Source organism: Megascapheus bottae, chromosome 12 (assembly GCF_031878675.1).
Source record: "Megascapheus bottae isolate mThoBot1 chromosome 12, mThoBot2.hap1, whole genome shotgun sequence".
In the NCBI taxonomy this organism is placed as follows: domain Eukaryota; kingdom Metazoa; phylum Chordata; class Mammalia; order Rodentia; family Geomyidae; genus Megascapheus; species Megascapheus bottae.
In genome coordinates, this window is record NC_143520.1 from 2,417,723 (window position 1) to 2,438,285 (window position 20,563).

Consider the following 20,563-nt stretch of genomic DNA (forward strand, 5'->3'; position numbering starts at 1 on the left):
GACAAGCATTTGGCCTGAGACAATTACCACTAAAATTAGCCCAAACAACTACTTATCTTACTAAAAACATAGATGAATGAAAGTGATTTAGAATTGTTTCATTTATCATTGAAATAATTGAAAATGTTGTTCTGTCTTTGGTGTCCAGCCATGGGCTATTTTAGAAAGACTTCCTTTTATTATGTTTGTTTAAAGCAAACCAGAAAGCTCATTAGTCTAAAATTACAACTGGTGAGTCAAATTTCTGGGAAAGTGTATTGCTATCAATTTGCTCAGAAATTATGGTTAGAATAACAGAGAGTTTTGACATGTGAAAGAGAGAAGACATCAACAACACTAGATAATATACAAAAATAGTTCAACATGGGAGACTTTCTAGAATGATTATGTTTGTATGTTCAATGTTTACTGTTCCTTTAAAAATATTTTTTCCTGTTTCCTTGTTTAATAGGGGTAAGGAAGAGAAACAAACAAGTAAAACTAAAGCACTCTTTGTGAGAAACCATGAGTATATTCACATATTTCAAAAACAAAATATAATTTGTTCACCCTCAAAAAATTTTGTTTTCTGGGGGAAAATAACATCTAGGGTGGATCATGATAAAACAGGAAACAAGGTATAACATTGCTGGTGCCAGTGGTACACATTTAGAATCTTCAAGCTACTCAGGAGGCTCTGAGCTCTGACATCTGAGAGCTGAGATCTGAGATCTGACATCTGAGGATGACTATTCAAAACCAGCCTGGGTAGGAAAATCCATAAGACTCTTATTTCCAATAAAATTACCAAAAGAAATCAGGGCACAGTGGCTGAGGCCTGTAATCCTAGATACTCAGGAGTCTGAGATCTAATAGAGTCTAAAGTTTGGTAGTGAAATTCTGAGGATCAAGTTTCAAAGCCAGCCCAGGCACAAAAGGACCTGAGACTCTTATCTCTAATTAACCTCTAGAAAATGGGAAGTGGGGCTTGGCTCAAGGATAGGACGGTAGCCTTGAGCTCAGGGACAGCTCTCAGGCTGAGTTCAAGCTCCATGACCCACAAAAACAAAAACAAAAACAAAAAATCTTATCAAAAGAAGTTGGAAATGTAGCTCTGTCGCAAGTGGTAGAATGCTATCTTTGAGCAAAGGAAGCTCAGGATAGTGCCTAAGTCCTGAGTTCAAGCCCCAGCATGGGCAGGCGCGCGCGCGCACACACACACACACACACACACACACACACACACACACACACACATACACACACACACACACACACACACACTGTAGCCCACATAGCAAATTCTTTCCAATGAGTCAAGCTATTTGTGGTCTTGTATTTGAAAATTTCTACACTCCAATTAACTAATTGTTATTTATTTATTTTTGCTTCAAATCTTACCAATTTCCTTATTCTTTTCCTTTTTGGAGACAATGAGTGAGAACTTCGTGTTTGTGAGTGTGTCTGACCATTTAAACCCATCATCATCATAATAAGGAATAGATCCTCCACAAGCACAGCATGGGATATGGAAAATAAGCAATTTTAGTTCTACTTCGCTGAGTCACTTTGTCAAATTAGCACATAAGATTAAGGATAATATTCAGATGGTTCAGTGAAAAGATATTTTTTTATTAAAATAATTCAAAAAATTCTCCTAGTTTCACGGTTTGTGCTGGCAACCAGATTATGAGCATTTATATTTAAAAAGGCACAAGTAGCCTGGAACTAGTTAGTGGCTTATACCTATATTCTGAGCAACTCAGGAGACTGAGATCCAGAGACTAGCTGTTCAAAACCAGCTTTGGAAGAAAGGAGATTCTATCTCCAATCAACCAGCAAGAGTTAGATGGGAAGTATAACCCAAGTGGTAGAACACCAGAAAAGCAAGTACTCTGAATTCAAACCTCACAGAAGAGATAGAGTTGATACATTCTGGTACTCATTAATTACATAACCAAATTATTTCTCTGGGTCTGTTTGAGATTGTAGTGATCTCTGAGCTCCCTTTTACAAATACTAACTACAGAGGCTGGATTAATTTGGGCCAACTTTCACTCTTATTGCGAAAAAGAACAGGTCCAATGTATAATATTTTTGTAACCATACAGTAGCTTATAAGTACAAAGCTTGCTTTTCGTTAGTCTGCAGCAGTGGGTACTTCTGATCCCTTCTCTTTCGTCAGTGTTTTCTCCTTCAGCTATTGCCCACATAGCTGAAGTGCCTCTCCTTCTGGGCCCCAACTGTGGGCCCTAGGCTTGGTCTCTTCCTCCCTCTTGTGCTAATTTCTTCCATTGGAATTCATACAGTTCACCCTCACTTTTGTAAGTGTTTTGTAGAATATCACATATCTAGTAAGTAAAATATTTTTAATAAATAATTTCCACCTCGCAACATTCTTATTTAGTATGTGGCAACATCATTTTCCCCTGGTCCCAAGTACTGAAGCTATATGGCTGGTTTTCATCATCCATCACACCATTTGTCAGGAATGTAATGAACGTGTTTTGGTACCAGGCACACAGCATGTCATGGTTGTGAAATGAAGAATTGATTGGTATTTCCCTTTTTTCTACCTCTTTTCTCAGTGATTAGCCCGGAGGAGACAAGACATCTAAAAGACTGTGAAACCCTTTTGGGCTTTGATATTCATTGACTTTTTTAAAAGAGTATATCAGTAAACATACCCTTCAGATGTACTAAGAGAAAATAGTAAATATTGCACTGTGTCTTTCTATTTGGACATTCTAAATGAATCTTAGTTCCAGAAATTCTGTGAAAGAGAGTTTTTCTTTTTCCTTTTTTTCAAGATTTTCCAAAAGCATAACTTCTAAAAACAATTAATTGAATTTCCCTTTTTGATTAATAGTGTTAGTCCTCGCAATCTTAAGTAATTCCCTTTTATAAATGGCAAATTACTGTGAATTGAGTCCTTTTTTGCAATATTTGAGGCTTGCTTTTGCAGTTAAGTTGAGCAAATGTTGTATTTGCTTTTTAAAGCCTTACTATATTACCCAGGTTCACCAGTCAACTTCATCACATTTTCCATAAACTGCTCAATCCCAAATAAAATGTAATATGATACTTTTTGCCATCTGCATATGTTTAGGAAATTGATATTATTTTAAACATAATGAAATATCTCAATTTTTATGTTAATGATACATTATTAAGGCTGAATTTATTTAAATAAAATACACAACTCTCAAGTGTATGCTACATTGAATTTTGACAAATAAATGTCAAAATATATGTCCATATTTATATTAATGTGGCTATCATCTACCTCAAGATAAAAAATATTTCCTTCATCTTTGAAAATTTCCTTGCATATACTCTAGGCAAGCAGAGTTCTAATTTTTATTGTTGCAGATTGGTGTTGTTTTACTTTCCGACAATCATATAATATATAAGCATATAACATAGGAATTATTCAGTACATCTACTATGGTTGGATACTTTTGCTTACTATAAAGGCACATGTATAGATCTGTGCATCACTTCATGATTTTCAATCATAATAATGTATGAGAATAATATCAATGTGGTTTTTAAATTAAAAAAATAATACTGTTCTATCTGGATGCTGGTGGCTCATGCCCACAATCCTAGATTCTCAGAACACTGAGATCTCAGGATCACAGTTGAAGTCAGCACAGGCAGGAAAGCCTCTGAATTTCTTATCTCCAGTTAATCACCAAAAAGTGCCAAGTGAAGATGGATGTCAAGAGGTGGAGAGCTAGCCTTGACCACACAGGTCAGGAACAGTGACCAGGCCCTGATTTCAAGCCCCAGAACTAGCATGCATACAGAAAATCGCTCTTGGTTTTGGTATAGTTCTTATATTTTCTAATTTTGGTTTGTGTAAGAATTGCATTGTTATCATGCTTTATTCTTTCCTCTATATTCATTTCCTCATTGAGATCAGAATGGTAGGATTCTGGTGTTTTGATTTTTAATGTTCTAGGAACAAGACTCGACGTAGACTTTCCATAAAGTATCCATGACTTGTTTGGGGATGAAGGGATAGAATTAGTCCTAGGATCTAGGGAAAAAAATGCACAACTTGGCCGGGAGTTTGGGCTGGTGGTAGAGTGCTTGCCTAGCATGCACGAAGACCTGGGTTCAATTCCCTGGCACCACATACATAGAAAAAAGTAGGAAGTGGTGCTGAGGCTCAAGTGGTAGAGCTCTAGCCTTGAGAAAGTCCAAGGACAGTGCTCAGGTCTTGAGCTCAAACCCAGGACTGACAAAAAAAAAAAATCGCAACTCTTTGCATCTAGAAGAATAGTGGAACTAAATCCACAAGGCCAGTTAGAATATTGTCTCTCTTCCATTTAAAGGTGTTCCAAGATGGCATTCATCTCTGTTCTTTCTGATGACTGACAATGGAACATATAAGCCATTGACTTTCCTCTATTTATATGCTTGTCTGTTCCATCCCAGCCACTCACGATCATGGGAAATTCTGATCTTTGATATCTAGCAATGGCGCTGTATTTATAGCCTGAATTTCAAGCACTCTTTACCTTCTACCTCTTCCACCTGATTTCCTGTGGCACCTGACTGCTGATTTTCCTTCCTGCAGTGAGAGTGCCTCTATCCATCACCTACCACTTACTCTCTGTTCGGCCCCTTCTTGTCTGCACTGTCTACAGTATTAATCATTTCCTTGAAAACATCTTCAATTCCCTTGCTTTCTCTTCCTCTGCCATGTTCTGGAAATTTTCCAAATCTAGTTGCTAGGGGAAAAAAATCATTCAACTGTGTTTGGCTAATAAATAGCAAAAATTCAACTAGACTGTCAGCATTGTCTAGCCATACTATATATTAAAAACTTGGTCTTTACACTCAAAATAGCTGCTTTGTTTCCTGACCCCCACATCCTGCCTTTCTTACCCTCTCATTCCTGATAGCTGATGTCACTACATCCTTCAATGAGGAAGTTAAAGCAATTGGGAAGAAATTATCTCATCCTTCCACAAATTTATTACCTTGTCAACATCCATACCCCTCTTTTTTTTCGTTTTATGTCCTGGCTGTCAACATCCTGATCTCTCTGTTAAAGTTCCTGTCTCCTCCTTGCCAGCTAACTTCATTGAACCCTGTTGTTTCATAACTAATTTGGGGCTTGATGCTTATTGGATACAGAAGACTACTCTTTTACTTTAAAAATAATCTCTTTTGACTCCACATCTAAGCATACATCAAGATGCAGTTCTTACCTAGACAACTATAGCTCATCTTTCGGCATTAGGCTTAATTAACTTTTCTTCAGAGGACCAAAAGGCCCTCTGTTTGGGTTATCAAGTTATATATTTTTATCACAAACACACAGGATATTTCTTATAGCATGCTCACATATGGTGTGAGCTTTGTGTGTCATTATTTGTTCAATACTTACATCCTCTTCTGGATTATCTTATTTGCCATTTTTGTGTTCATAACATGCCTGTCATGGAGCTTTGAATGCAACTGAGGTCCAATAAGTTTTTGTAGAGTAATGTGCAAGTTACTTGAATGCTCTCACACTGAGAAAAGCTTGGATATCCTAGGGTTTGGAGTGAGAGGTTGCCATCATTTCTGGTGAAGAAAGACAAAATATATGGTGATTTATGAACTATACTAAAACCAAGAGCGATTTTCTGTATGCATGCTAGTTCTGGGGCTTGAAATCAGGGCCTGGTCACTGTTCCTGACCTGTGTGGTCAAGGCTAGCTCTCCACCTCTTGACATCCATCTTCACTTGGCACTTTTTGGTGATTAACTGGAGATAAGAAATTCAGAGGCTTTCCTGCCTGGGCTAACTTCAACTGTGATCCTGAGATCTCAGTGTTCTGAGAATCTAGGATTGTGGGCATGAGCCACCAGCATCCAGATAGAACAATATTTTTAATTAATAATAAAATTTATTTATTTATTATACGGATAATGCATTTCATTATTATTATTATTATTATTATTATTATTATTATTGTTATTATTTTGCCCGTCCTATGGCTTGAACTCAGGGCCTGGGCCCTGTCCTTGGACATTTTTTGCTCAAGATAAGTGCTCTGCCACTTGAGCCACAGAGCAACTTCTGGCTGTTTCTGTGTATGTGGTACTGAGGAATAGAGCCCAGAGCTTTGTGCATGCTAGGCAAGCACTCTACTAGGCTATGCCCCCTGCGCATCCATTTCATTTCTAATGAAACTTTCTTGGGGTTTTTATTTTATTTATATTTATGTTCTAGCACTAGGGACTTGGAGTCAATGCCTCACTCTCTTGTTCAGCTGTTTCTTTGCGAGGCTGTACTCTACCACTTGAGCTACCAGTCCACTTTCAGGCTTTTGCTTCTTAGTGGAGTTAAGAGACTTATGGACTTTTCTGCTGGGGCTGGCTTCAAATCCAAGTCCTCAGATCTCAATCTACTGACTAGTAGGTTGACAAGGTGTCCTGTGCCTGGCTGAGGAGTTTTATTTCAGAGTAACCTTTGCATAAAATCAAATATGTCTTGTGGTCATTGTATATTGTTTTTTCATATTATATTGACACTACTGATAACTGACAATACTTATGCTACACATTTCTCAGTTATGTAATCCTGCCAGAGTATCTGGGGTTTTTTTTTAATATGATGATCTATTCTTTAATACATTAACCTACACTACTTATTTCTAAAATACAGAGTTTCTTTAAAAATATGTGCATAGGAAGCTGGGAGTTTGCCCTAGAGGCAGAGTGTTTGCCTAGCATTCAGGAAGACCCGGGTTCGATTCCTCGGTACCACATACATAGAAAAAAGCTGGAAATGGTGCTGTGGCTCTGGTGGTAGAGCTCTAGCCTTGAGAAAAAGCCCAAGGACAGTGCTCAGGCCCAGAGTTCAAGGCCCAGGAAAGGCAAAAAAAATATGAGCATAGAAATTTCCTAAAATAAGCATAATACCAGTGTGAGTAATGGCAGTCATTCTATACTGTTCTACCAATAGTAAACATCATTTTAGAGAATGAGACCAGACATGTAGTTTGTTCCTTTTATCACCAAATTAATATGTAGTCTTATAATAAAAAGTAGTAAACAAAAGAAAGGTAATATTGAAAAATTGCTTATCACTAAACTATTTTTTTCAGAACGCTGCAAATGCAAGCCAATTAGAGCTACACAGAAGACCTATTTCCGGAACAATTACAACTATGGTAAGAATAATTTCATGATTGATTCACATTTCTGCATTAAGAAATATGTGTGTCAGCTGGGCACAGTGGCTCACACCTGTAATCTTAGCTGTCTACCTCTCAGGAGGCTGAGATCAAAGGATCACAGTTCAAAGCCAGCACAGGTACTAAAGTCCATGAGATTCTTATCTCCAATTAGCCACCAGAAAACTGGAAGTGATGCTGTGGCTCAAATGGTAGAGTGCTAGCCTTGAACTGAAGCGCTCAGGCCCCACGAGCGACCAGAACACACACACACACACACACACACACACACACACACACACACACACACAAAACAAAACAAGAAATATGTATGTCAGTGAGACCAAAGGAGAATATTCTTAGGAGAGGATCACAAAGGCTCAATAGCTATTTGCATATGTGCATATAAAGTATTTATTGAAATGAACTCAAAATAAAAGGCTTTCCCCTTTGTTGCTGTTTTTGTTTTCTGTACCTTTGTCTTGTTTGTAAGCTTATCTGTTTGGGGGAAAGTGAGGGGGGAGCACAGAAATTGTGGGAAAGGGTGAACAAATGCAGCAATGGCACTCACTAGACACTATGTTGAAAATGAACTGTACAACTTATTGGTATGGGGGACAGGAGGAGACTATGGAAAAAAGGCATGGGAAGGGGTAATACTGTTCAAAAAGATATGTCCTCATTACCTGAGTTATATAACTGTCAGCCCTTTGTACATCATTTTGACAATAATAATAAAAGAAGATTCATTGTATTCATAAGCTGACATTGAACAATAATTCTTCAGTATAACAACTTAAAGGCAACAAAATTATAATTAAATGGAAAAAAAGTCTTTGTAGATGTAGAACCTTGACAATGTTTTGTTGTTGCCAAATATCTGTTGGTGTAGAACTACCTTTGTTACATTTTTCCTTCTGAAAGAGCTACTCAAAAGTTGATTCCTCCCATTTCCTCAACATAATATTTGTTTAAGTGTTTGGTAATAGAAATAAAGCCAGATTATTTCAAATGTTAAAAAAGAAGTCTGTCAATGTGTATGCTGACATATGTAGATGAGTAGAATAATTTAAGAAAATGACTTAAAAATCATAGACAACTTAGGGGGGTGTGATTAGGGCTTGAACTCAGGGGCTGGGCACTATCCTAGAACCCTTTTGCTCAAGGCTAAAACTCTAGCACAGCTTTGCTTCCATGTTTTTGGTAGTTTATTGGAGATAATAGTCTTATAGACATTTCTGTCCAGGTTCGCTTCCAACCCCATTCTTAGATCTCAGTCTCCTAATAGGCTAGGACCTGAACACCCAGTACCTGGCAAAAGACAACTTTTAAAAGCACAAGCCTCTGATTGAACCAATGAAAATGTGTCATTCTTTTGTTTTTATTTTATTTTATTTTTTAATTGTCAGGGTAATGTATAGAGGAGTTACAGTTACATTCACCAGATAGTAGGTGCATTACTTCTCACACAATTATCTTGTTTTACCTCCTTCCCTTTTCTATTTCAAATGAACAAATAAACATACATAAAGTATACCAGGTAACAAAGTCAGATACAGTAACAATATGAGATTGACCAAAGGGAAAAAAAAGAGAAGAGAAATAACAAAGTACATTAAGAACAACTATCAAACAAGATAAAGCTCTTGTCTCCCTATCCTAGATCCTTTCATTTAGTCTCATCCTATATGGCCTTATGTACCTAGCTTTTGAGCTATTGTAATCCTCTGCTAGGAGAATCCTACACGTGTACTGTTACAAATGAGGGAAACCTTTGAACCTATGTTCCTTTGGGTCTGGCTTGCTTCACTTCATATGATTTTTTTTCCCAAGTCTTTCCATTTCCTTACAAATGGGGCGATGTCGTTCTTTCTGATGGCAGCATATAATTCCATTGTGTAAAAATACCACATCTTGTTGATCTAGTCATCTACTGAGGGGCATCTGGGTTGTTTCCATATCTTTGCTATGTAAATAGTGCTGCAATGAACATTGTTGTGCTAGTGGCTTTAGTATGTTCTTGTTTCTGGAAGTTTGGGTAAATGTGTTGGAAAAATTCTTAGCCAGTGCTTGATTGTGAGCTTACCAGCAGCATGGTTGGCATTTTAGAACCACAGATCAAAATAGAGTAGCCCTTTTCTACCCAGAGGCCGTGCTGCAATGGGAGGAAGAGTCTTGGCAGCATTGAGAGATTTGGTGCCTCATTAGTGGCTTTCTCCCATTCACAGAGTTGGGATGTAGTGCTCAGTAATAATGGTTGGTATTCACCTGAGGAAATGCTTTATTATCAAGCTTGCCTAAAATCATGATATTGTGATAAGTCTTAATTGTAGAGCTACTAATCTAAATATAGCTGGCTTAACTGCAGGGGAATGAAGTCTGCTGCTGCTGTGTTAGGGAGTGTGCTAGGCTGACTCCACATGGCAGCCTATGTTTCTGGACTCTTCCATGAAATGGATTGTTATCCTGAGAACACTGATAGAACCTAAGTTGTCCCTTCTTTAATTGTTCAAAATGTAACATTGAAGACTGATGCCTTGGTGTTACAAATAATCCCTATCCTATTCAGAAAAGGCAATTACTAGAGCTTTCCAGCTGATTAAATATGGGACTATTCAGTATGGGCTATTTCTTACAGGTTTTGTGTCACAATGATTTTCTAGCTATAGGTTGAACCCCTTATCCAAAGTGCTTGGGACCAGAGGTGTTTCAGATTTTCCTTCTTGTATTTTAGAGTTTTTGCAAATACATAATGAGATACCTGAAAATGGGAACTTATTTGTCATAATACTTTGTATACATTGCTTTTAAGATAGTTGTACACAGTATATTGAAGGCACATTTACCATGACCTGATACATGAAGTTAGTTGTCCATAGTTCATTTTCTATTTTCTGGTGTTGGCCTAATGATTTGATTTTTGGATGTTAAAATTTTGGATTATGGATACTTAGCCTATATCTATAAGATTGTTAAAGGTCAGCATACTCTCTATGCAAAACATTATTAATACTAACTCAATAAGAAAATCTTGGCAATCAAATCAATTTTTATAGTGAATTTTATTATTAAAATAAGAGTTGTATTATATTTATATGCCTTCTATTTAAGGGACACCTCCACATAACCCCCACATACATACATACATACATACGTACGTACATACATACATACATACATACATATGTGTAGAACTGATTTTTGATATATTGAAAAATAATGTATAATATACAGTATAATGTAGAAAATTCATGGTTATTTAATGCTCTTTGAAACAATGTTTCTCTTCAATTGAACCAAATTTTACTTTTGTTTACTAGTCATCAACTAAATCTATCTGCCACCTCCTCTTCCTCCTTTTCATCTTCCTCTTCTTGTTTATTTTGTTTATCTGAGAATCCAGATTGATGTGAAGTACTTCAGGGAAAAAGGAGGCCTTAATGTTTTAAACACTAGTTTTTCGTTGTTGTTGTTTATTTATGCTGGTCCTAGGGCTTGAACTGAGGGCATAGGTGCTATCCCTGAGTAATTTTGCTCAAAGCTGCCTCTCTGCCACTTGAGCCCCAGCTCAACTTCTGGCTTTCTGTGTTTAATTGGAGATTATCTCACGGGCTTGCTTGGTCAGGCTGCTTTTGAACCACAATCCTCAGATCTCAGCCTCCTGAAAATCTAGGACTACAGATACGAGCCATTGATGCCTGGCATTAGAGACCATTTATTTATTTATTTTTTTAAGACTGAAAAGCTATGTGAATGTTTAAGTAAAAATGTAACATTGTATCATGGAACTTTAGCCATTTATTTGTTTTTAATGATGCTTAATTTTCAGTTTCCACAACTCTTTAGGATGCTGTGAAGCCTGGTGCTGGTGTTTTTGTTAAAGATGAAAACAGTAGTGGTTACAAGTCACTGGTCAAGGGATAGTCTTAGAGAAGGTACTGAATGCATATTATAAAGGAAAATGGGAGATAGATCATAATTACTAGAAAGGAGGTTGTTTTTCATAGCCAAACAATTACCAAGTTGCCCATCGTTCAAGTTTACAGATCTTTGAAGGTAACCCTAGGACTGAAGAGAAGGAAAATCTCTAAAAAGGACATGTGCTTTTACTTTGGAAGTATGTTGATTGTTTTGTATATTTTTATGTTATATATTTGTATATTGAAACAATATAGGGTAGAAATAATTGGTAAGCAATATAAAACTTCTTCCTCATTCAGATTTATTCAGTCTTGAGTTTTAACAAAATTACTTGAATAATAAAGTAGGTCTTGTAGAGTGATATTTATTTTGGAGTGGGTACATGTGCTAAAAATTTCTAATGAAAATAGTAGACGCACTGGATAAATAAATCATTAGTTGGAGAACATTTACACAGCTCACTAATCACAAGTGGTTCATAGATACTATGAAACACAGTCACTTAAGCCAGGACACAAAAATATGCTTGCAAGCTGAGGTTAAGAATTCATCATTCAATTCTCTCTAGCGACATTCCAGAGAGAGGGCAATCTTATCTCTTGTTAAAATACAGAATTGAGCAAACAGGAACAGAAAGAGATTCTACTAGCTAGCCAGGCCAAGCCACAAAAAAAAAAAAAAAAAAAGAATGTGCTGTTTTTCTCTGTTCCTTTGTGTTTTCCTCAATATTCATATATCTTGAACGAGCACCATCAGTGTGTATGAGCAAATTTTATTGACTGCTTGCTAATTGACACTTTTCTTTTCTTATTTTCCTTTCTTTCTTTCTTTCTTTCTTTCTTTCTTTCTTTCTTTCCTTCCTTCCTTCCTTCCTTTCCTTCTTTTCTTTCTTTCTTTCTTTCTTTCTTTCTTTCTTTCTTTCTTTCTTTCTTTCTTTCTTTCTTTCTTTCTTTCTTTCTTTCTTTCTTTCTTTCTTTCTTTCTTTCTTTCTTTCTTTGAGTCATGGGGCTTGATCTCTGGGCCTGGGTGATGTTCCTGAGCTCTTCAGCTCAAGGCTACCGCCCTACCCCTGAGCCACAGCCCCACTTCTCATTTTCTAGTGATTAATTGGAGATAAGAGTCTCAGGTTCTTTAGTGCCTGGGCTAGCTTTGAACAGTGATCCTCAGATCTCAGCCTCCTGGAGTAGCTAGAATTACAGGCATGAGCCTGTTTTTATTTTTATTTTTTTATTTTTATTTTTTTGCCAGTCCTGGGCTTGAGTTCAGGGCCTGAGCACTGTCCTTTGACTTTCTCAAGGCTAGAGCTCTACCACTTGAGCCTCAGCACCATTTCTGGCTTTTTTCTATGTATATGGTACCAAGGAATCGAACCTGGGTCTTCATGCATGCTAGGCAAGCACTTTAACCACTAGGCCAAACTCCCGGCCCCTGTTTTTATTTTTTAAACTTATCTTTAAAAAGCTCATTTACCAGAAAAAGAAATCTAAAGAGTTGGCTTTTCCAAAGGAGAGATTAGAAAAGTATCAGAACTGTGCTTTCTACATTCTGGACTTGGCAGTTGAGAAAGTTGAGAAGTAAAAGTGATTCTAATGAGGAGGATGAAGTGTCAGTATCACCATTGTGAGAGGCAGATCTACAGAACTAGCAGACTAGAACACACTCCATGGTACTTGATTGGAGAGGAGTGCTGGGTTTCTGACCTCAAAAATTATAGAAGAAGTAAGGTCTATTAAAGAAAAAAGTACCTCAAGGAGAATGGAAAAGATAATATATACTGAAACAGAGCAAGAAGACAGTTAATGTCTCAACAGTGAACTAAGATGAAGAAAATGAAAGATTGCAGAACTAGTTTGGGAACACCATTGAACAGGACAGTACTGTAACGTTAAAAAAGAGACCCCTATTTGAAAAAAAAAATCTATGTATAATACTGATGAAGAAAAACTGAATGTTAGCATCTTAGTTTACATTTGTGAAGTTCATATATTTTACTTCTTGTTGGCTACAACTGAGATTGTATGCTTCCACCTACACACACACACACACACATTTATACTCAAAATGAGATTTTGGAGGAAAATTATGTCAAATGATCAAGCTTTGATCATCCACATGTATTTCTTTCAATGCAAAGCATGCACACATGTGCATATATAAACACAAATACACTATTTTCACACTAAAATTGTAAGGATGAATGATTAAAAGGGCACATGTGCTGTTCAGTGTCTCATCCATTCCAGTCTAAAGCAAATGTATCTGGATGACTTTCCTTCTTTAATCATTGAGCTTCAAGGGAAAAAAAGAACAATTAGAAAGGAGCCTACTGTCTTTCCTGAATAGTATACCTATTGTGTTTGGTACTGTGAAGTTGGCACTATTGTCTTTTTTTTTTTTTTTTGTCAGTCCTGGGCTTGAGCTCAGGGCCTGAGCACTGTCCTTGGACTTTCTCAAGGTTAGAGCTCTACCACTTGAGCCTCAGCACCACTTCTGGCTTTTCTCTATGTATGTGGTACTGAGGAATCGAACCCGGGTCTTCGTGCATGCTAGGCAAGCACTCTACCACTAGGCCAAACTCCCGGCCCACTATTGTCTTTTATTGCAGTCATTCGAGCTAAAGTTAAAGAGGTGAAGACTAAGTGCCATGATGTGACGGCAGTGGTGGAAGTGAAGGAGATTCTAAAGGCATCTCTGGTGAACATTCCCAGGGATACTGTGAGCCTCTACACCAGCTCTGGCTGCCTGTGTCCTCCACTCCATGTTAATGAGGAATATATCATTATGGGCTATGAAGATGAGGAGCGCTCCAGGTAACTCCTGCCTCAAGGATTCAGAATAATTTCTTGACTTATCTACTCACTGAATTTTTTTCTTTAGAGGTCTACTATTGTATTCTTACCTTGGGACCCTTCTCCTTTCGTAGGTACTAGGGTTTAATTGGATTCCTCAATTTCATATATTGGGCAGAAAGGCATATGTGTGGAACTTATAAGTATGAACTTTCTAGAGAGAGGAATTATAGCTTCACCTGTTGCTTAAAAGGTTCTGTGACTCCCAAACGGTGATGATTTACTTGACTTTCAAACTTGACTTTCCTATTCTACAATAAACACATTAGACTGCCTTGGCATGGATTGCTTGTATTTCTTGGTACTGTGCTTTAATTTTTCATAAGTGGTTGTTTGTTTTAAAAATGCAGGTTACTCCTAGTTGAAGGCTCTATAGCTGAGAAATGGAAGGATCGACTTGGTAAAAAAGTGAAGGTAAGCCCAATATTTGGTTGTTCTGAATCATAAAGTACACAGAAAACATTAGGAAACCAGCTGTTGGTCATATAAGTGAAACAGCTATCCTCAATTACATGAGAGATGAAAACCTAATGCACACATCTATATATCCTTATATCCTTGGTATTCCAAGACTTGAGTCTGTAGGTACTGTCTTTTTAAAGGAAAGAGTTCCTTATGTATATTCAAGATGTAAGTATGGTCATCCTAACATCTCATAACAATTGTAGCTGGAATTAACCTACTACCCACTTTACCTTGACAGCTTACACCATTTTTAGAGTGTTGTTCTATTTCCATGGAGGTCATACTTTACCTCCAGTATCAGGCTTGATTTTATACAGGAAGAAAGGGGGAGACATGAGGAATTTTCAGGAGTTCAATGCAGTTTGTAAAAGTTTTAGTCAAGATTGAGTGACATGTCAAATCCCTAACTAGAAAAGGAGATTAGAAGATGCAAGCTTTTCTTTTTTAGCAAAACATATTGATTTCTGGACAAATTGCAGTTCTGTGAGAAAAGGAAAGTAAATAGCAATAGGCAAATTATTTCATTATAGAACATTTCCATATTTTTTCGTATTGCATTAAATAAATCTGTCTCAAAGAAAAAGAATGTGCACGGAATCAAGAATGTCAAAGTATGTGTGTAGAGAGTGGGGGCAGGCATGGGGAACTGCACCAAACGTAATATATCCTTTGCCTTCTGCAAGTTTGGAGGCTTGGGAAACATTTACAGGGTAAGTTAAACACCCCTGGGCAGTGGATCTTGCACATCTGGCACTCAACACAGCAGACACTTTTGAATTTAATTGACCTACAGAAAAATGTAGAGGGCATTATTTTGTAGGGAGAAACTATCACCAGTTAAATTCCTTAAACCTTTCCCTCCCTACACAGTATTTTTTTCAACACTGAGATTCATTTCAAGTGTAGACTTGCGGACAATCTCTTTGTATCTGTCCCTCTATTCCTGGTGTTGGATATAGCAGTGGCTCTTCTTCAGTATCTTGAATCTCTTTTTGTTCTTTTAATTTGCTGTTCTGCTTACTAATGCTGAACAGGAATGTGTCCTAAATTCCTGTACCAGTTGGAAGAGCTTACAACATCTCTATGCAGGGCACTTAACAAGCTGAGCTGTTCATGTTGTTGACAGGACACATAGTTTCTTTGTCCTGTTTTGTAGCAAGGTGAACATATTTTCTACTGCTCTCTGTTGGAAACACAGAAAGACCTTTATTTTTTTCCGACACAAATAATTTACTAAAGTATCTGTTAAACCGATCATTCCAATCTAGACATTTGGATTGTCTTGGGGAAGATGGGAATCAGACCTTTTTTTTAAAAAAAAATAAATTATTGTCGGGGTAATGTTTAAAGGGGTTACAGTTACATTCATCAGGCAGTAGGTGCATTACTTCTCACACAATGATACCCCTTCTCATGTTTTTGTCCCCATTTCCCTCCTACCACCCCCTCCCAATCATCTTGTCTTGTCCTCTTCCCTTTCCTGTTTCAAATAAACAAATAAACCTATATACAATATACCAGGTAACAAAGTCAGATTAACCAAAGGGCAAAAAAGAGAGAAGAGAAATAACATAGTACATTAAGAACAACAATCACACAAGATAAAGCTCTTGTTTCCATATCCTGGAGATCCTTTCATTTAGTCTCATCCTATATGGCCTTATGTAGCTAGCTTTTGAGCTATTGTAATCTAGGAGAGTTCTAAATGTGTACTGATTATTACAACTGAGAGAAACCATCGAACCTATGTTCCTTTGGGTCTGGCTTACTTCATATGATTTTTTCCAGGTCTTTCCATTTCCTTACAAATGGGGCAATGTCATTCTTTCTGATGGCAGCATAGAATTCAATTATAAATATAAATTCTTCTTGATCCAATCATCTACTGAGGGGCATCTGGGTTGTTGTCATATCTTCACTATGGTAAATATTGCAGAATCAGACCTTTTTTTTTTTTTTGCCAGTCCTGGGTACTGAAATCAGGGCCTAAGCACTGTCCTTGGGCTTTCTCAAGGCTAGAGCTCTACCACTTGAGCCTCAGCACCACTTCCGGCTTTTTTCTATATATGTGGTACTGAAGAATCAAACCTGGGTCTTTATGCATGCTAGGCAAGCACTCTACCACTAGGCCAAACTCCCGGCCAGAATCAGACCTTTTTTAAAACATAACTTTATTGTTATTAAGAAGGAAGCTACTATTTCATAAGTCCAGCCATCAGTATAATTTTTTTTTTTTGCCAGTCCTGGACCTTGAGCTCAGGGCCTGAGCACTGTCCTTGTGCTTTCTCAAGGCTAGAACTCTGCCACTTGAGCCACAGCACCACTTCTGGCTTTTTTCTGTGCATGATAGGCAAGCACTCTACCACAAGGCCAAACTCCTGACTCAATTCTTTTTTTTTTTTCATTATTTCCCTCCTTCCATCCTTGCCCAGAAAGAGAATCAGATTTTTTAAAATATATATTTAGAAGTAATAAAGATGAAAGTAAAGCTTTTTAAAAATGAAGACTTTTGGTAATAGAAAAACAGTATCAGCTAAGGGATTATGTATACTCACTTTGTAAAGTTTTCTTCAGTCTCCAGAAGTTATAACCATTTATCCTACTATTAATTCTAATACAGAAATTAGGAAAATGAGTTCTACTAAGTTTAAGAAGCTGAATAATAAGTAATAGAATTAAAATTTGAAATTGGGTCAGCTGACAATTAGCTTCTTGCACTGTAGGCCCCTGGGGAGCTGGTGGGCAGGGAAAGCATTGGGCCCCATTCTGGACCTACTGAGTGAAAGTGTACATTTTAAACAAGTTTCCCAGGTGATTTTGGTGTTCTTGGAGGTCTGACAAGTGCAAATACATTTTTTTTTATCTGCTACCTCCACTCTCAGAATATAACTTCCATTCAATTTAATTACATGAAAATATTATTGCTAATGTTAACTTAAAGTATTAGTAAACATAACTGTGGTTTCTTAAAAAACATTGCAGTGCTTTCTTTGTGAAACTTTGGATAAAGGCAGGGAATTGACTTGTTTGTGGCACCAGAGAGATATTACTTAGAAACATTTTTAGAGACACTACCCAATACTTTTTTTGCTGCACAAAACAGGCAGGTTTTAAAAGTTTGTGTTATCATGTGTCTTAGGAGAGGATGATAAATGTAGGCCTTCCTTTGAATTCTCTGTGTAAGTCTCTCATGTGTGTATTGCTTCAGGAAGCAGCCTCAGACAGTTGTAGATATTTGTATTGCCATGGCGATTTTTTTTTCCAGCCCTGGGCTTGAGCTCAGGGCCTGAGCACTGTCCTTGGACTTTCTCAAGGCTAGAGCTCTACCACTTGAGCCTCAGTGCCACTTCCGGCTTTTTTCTATGTATATGGTACTGAGGAATTGAACCTGGGTCTTTGTGCATGCTAGGCAAGCACTTTAACCACTAGGCCAAACTCCATGACCCCAGCCATGGAGAGTTTTAATTTTAAGGTTCAATATGAAAACATTACTGAGTATACGAAGGGTGAGTATTTTGTACTTTGTAAAATCAAAGCATTATGTTCATATATTGTTTCTTTCACTGATACTCTTAGTAGGAATTTTATAGCTCTGTAAAAGTAATGAAATACTTTAGAGATTTGACTTTGTAGTCTTATCCATGTGGTCAAGTCATAGAAGTGATGACCCTCGTGCTGCACAGAGGTGACTGTGTTCTGCTCTTCCTTTCACAGCGCTGGGATGTGAAGCTCCGTCATCTTGGGATGAGTAAAACTGATTCTGCCATTAGTGATTCCACGCAGAATCAAAAGTCTGGCAGAAACTCCAGCCCTCGGCAAGCACGCACCTAATTCCCCAAATGCACAAATAACATCGGTGGACTTCCCATTAAGACTTGCATTGCTGGACTGGCAGAGGAAAATTGCACTATTGCACGGCCTATTCTATTGTTTACTACAAAAACCATGTGGTAACTGATGACATTTCTCTTTTCTCTTCATTTTTTAACCCCACCTTTTAATGGCCTGGAGTTAGAGTCTTAAATATATTGTATGTTTTCTATTTTACTAAGCATGGGGAAACTGTTCTTTTGCAATAATAGTAAATTAAACATGTTGATACTAGGACCTCTTTGCTCCAGTCCCCAGATGTTAATTTTGTTTTCTGCAGTCAGATCAGGAATGTAACAGTGATATAAGGAGAGATTTCTGGTGTACAAAGAAAGCTAGATAGGCTGTGAAATACTCTTGCTGATCTAATTACAGCCTCATTTGTGTATGCCTTAGGGCATTCTCCCCATGCTTAGAAAGTTCTAAATGTTTATAAAGGTACAATGGCAGTTTGAAATCAAATGCTGCACAGGCAAAGCAATTAAGCACCAGGAAACATTTATGAGATAATGACACACAGGATGATTTATTTTCAAGATTGGCAGGAAGCAAAATAAATAGTTTTAGGAGCCAAGGAAAGAACACTTTGCCTGATTGGGAAGCACAATCAAAACCAGTAGCCCTGGGAGTGTGAACAGTAGCCTTCATATATCTGCAATATGTTTGATTTGTTCCTGAATACATTAATCAGCAACAAGTAAGTGACTTACAGTTAGACATCTGCAATTACCACCAGAGTTCTGATTTTTTTCCCTAAACTTCTCAGTGGAAGTCTCTCTCTCAATTTCTCTCTGTCTCTATCTTTTCTTTCATTATAAAATGAACTTGCTGTGTTGATCAGGAAAAGAAAATATGTATGCATGTGTACCAAGGTGTTTTTTTATTTTTTCCAGAGATATATAGCTCTATAAAATGGGGTGGTTTACAGTACAGTGAAACATGAGAACATTTTTCTTTTTCAAAAATTTGGTGTGTGTGTGTTTCTATATTTACGTGCATGTGGGTTTATGCACTCAAACACGCAAGCTTGACTAAATTACAGGTCTGGGCACTAACTAGTTTGGATATTATTGTTTGGATCTATACTGCTCAGTGCTTAGTCAAAAGTGCCTCATAAAAAGAATTATGTTTGTCAGGACAGAGGTACTCTCACTTTTGAACCAAATGTATATTCTCATTATCTAAACCTCAGTGAAACTCCCAGGGACAAGGGGAGGAAATGACGTTTTACTTCCTGCCTCCAGGAGGGTTCAGTAGAGCATGTGCCAATCACTTGAAAGTCTCATTCCCTGTGATTTACATGTTTCTAAGTAGTTTGCTGAAAATAAAATGTATCTGAAGCAAATGGGGCTGTGTTTCCTTCAATAAGGACAATCATACAAGAATGAAACTCATTCCTGAACAAAAGTTTGCTACATTAGTAAATAGCAATTCATGGAAATGCTCTCTCTTTCTCTTTTTTCGTGAAAAGGACTTTTTAGTTTATTTATGGAATACCCTGTAACTAGAAAAATACTCCATTATCAGTAATGATAACCAATGGGAAATGCTCTCTTTTAAAAGCAGGACATTTTCACCTTCCAATTAACCGTAAACTCCAACAGCTTGTCCAGTCCCACACGCAGAAATTCCCTTGGTTGCCTAGAGGAGCAACCATAGGTTATTTGCTGCCTGCTATTTGGATTATATTCTCCAGTATGTCTGACAGACATCTAGAGGCTTCTGCACAACTTTTAAGTGAGTTTGGGTAGCCTAGGGTCATGATGAAGAAAATATTGTACTTTCTGTTTTGGTCAGTCATGGGGCTTGAACTCAGGGCCTGGGTGTTGTCCCTGAGCTTTTTTGTTCAATTAGCACTTTACCACTTCGAGCCACAGCTCCTCTTCCCATTTTAACTGGAGATAAAAAACCTCATGGACTTTCCTGCTGGGCTGACTTTGAACCATGATCCTCAGATCTCAGCCTTCTGAATGGCTAGAATTACAGGTGTGAGTCACCTGCTTTAGAGTTTCTTTTCATGAAAACTTGAGTTTCCTGAGGGAATGCATCTGCCTCAGGCTTTTTTATATTAATTCCTGAGGAGGGTAAATATGAATTACAGAAGGCCTAAAGAAACTTGTATTTCAATTTCTCCAAATGTCACCAACTTTTCCAGCACAATCCTAAGTAATTAAATTTTAATTTTTTAATTGATTATTTTATTTATTTATTTTTATTTATTTATTTATTTTTTGCCAGTCCTGGGCTTGAGCTCAGGGCCTGAGCAATGTCCTTGGACTTTCTCAAGGCTGGAGCTCT

At 37.4% G+C, this 20,563-nt stretch overlaps 1 protein-coding gene across 1 annotated transcript in view; it reads left to right on the plus strand.

The window, feature by feature from the left end:
• Nucleotides 1-19,619, plus strand: part of Frzb (frizzled related protein) — a 30,468-nt gene extending 10,849 nt beyond the window's left edge. The window contains exons 3-6 of the mRNA XM_090342513.1: nucleotides 7,092-7,157; nucleotides 13,687-13,891; nucleotides 14,281-14,344; nucleotides 18,110-19,619. Of these exons, the coding sequence (XP_090198639.1) occupies nucleotides 7,092-7,157; nucleotides 13,687-13,891; nucleotides 14,281-14,344; nucleotides 18,110-18,226 (452 nt within the window). The 3' untranslated portion in view covers nucleotides 18,227-19,619. The remainder of the gene's footprint in view (nucleotides 1-7,091; nucleotides 7,158-13,686; nucleotides 13,892-14,280; nucleotides 14,345-18,109) is intronic.
• The last annotated feature ends 944 nt before the right edge of the window (nucleotides 19,620-20,563 follow it).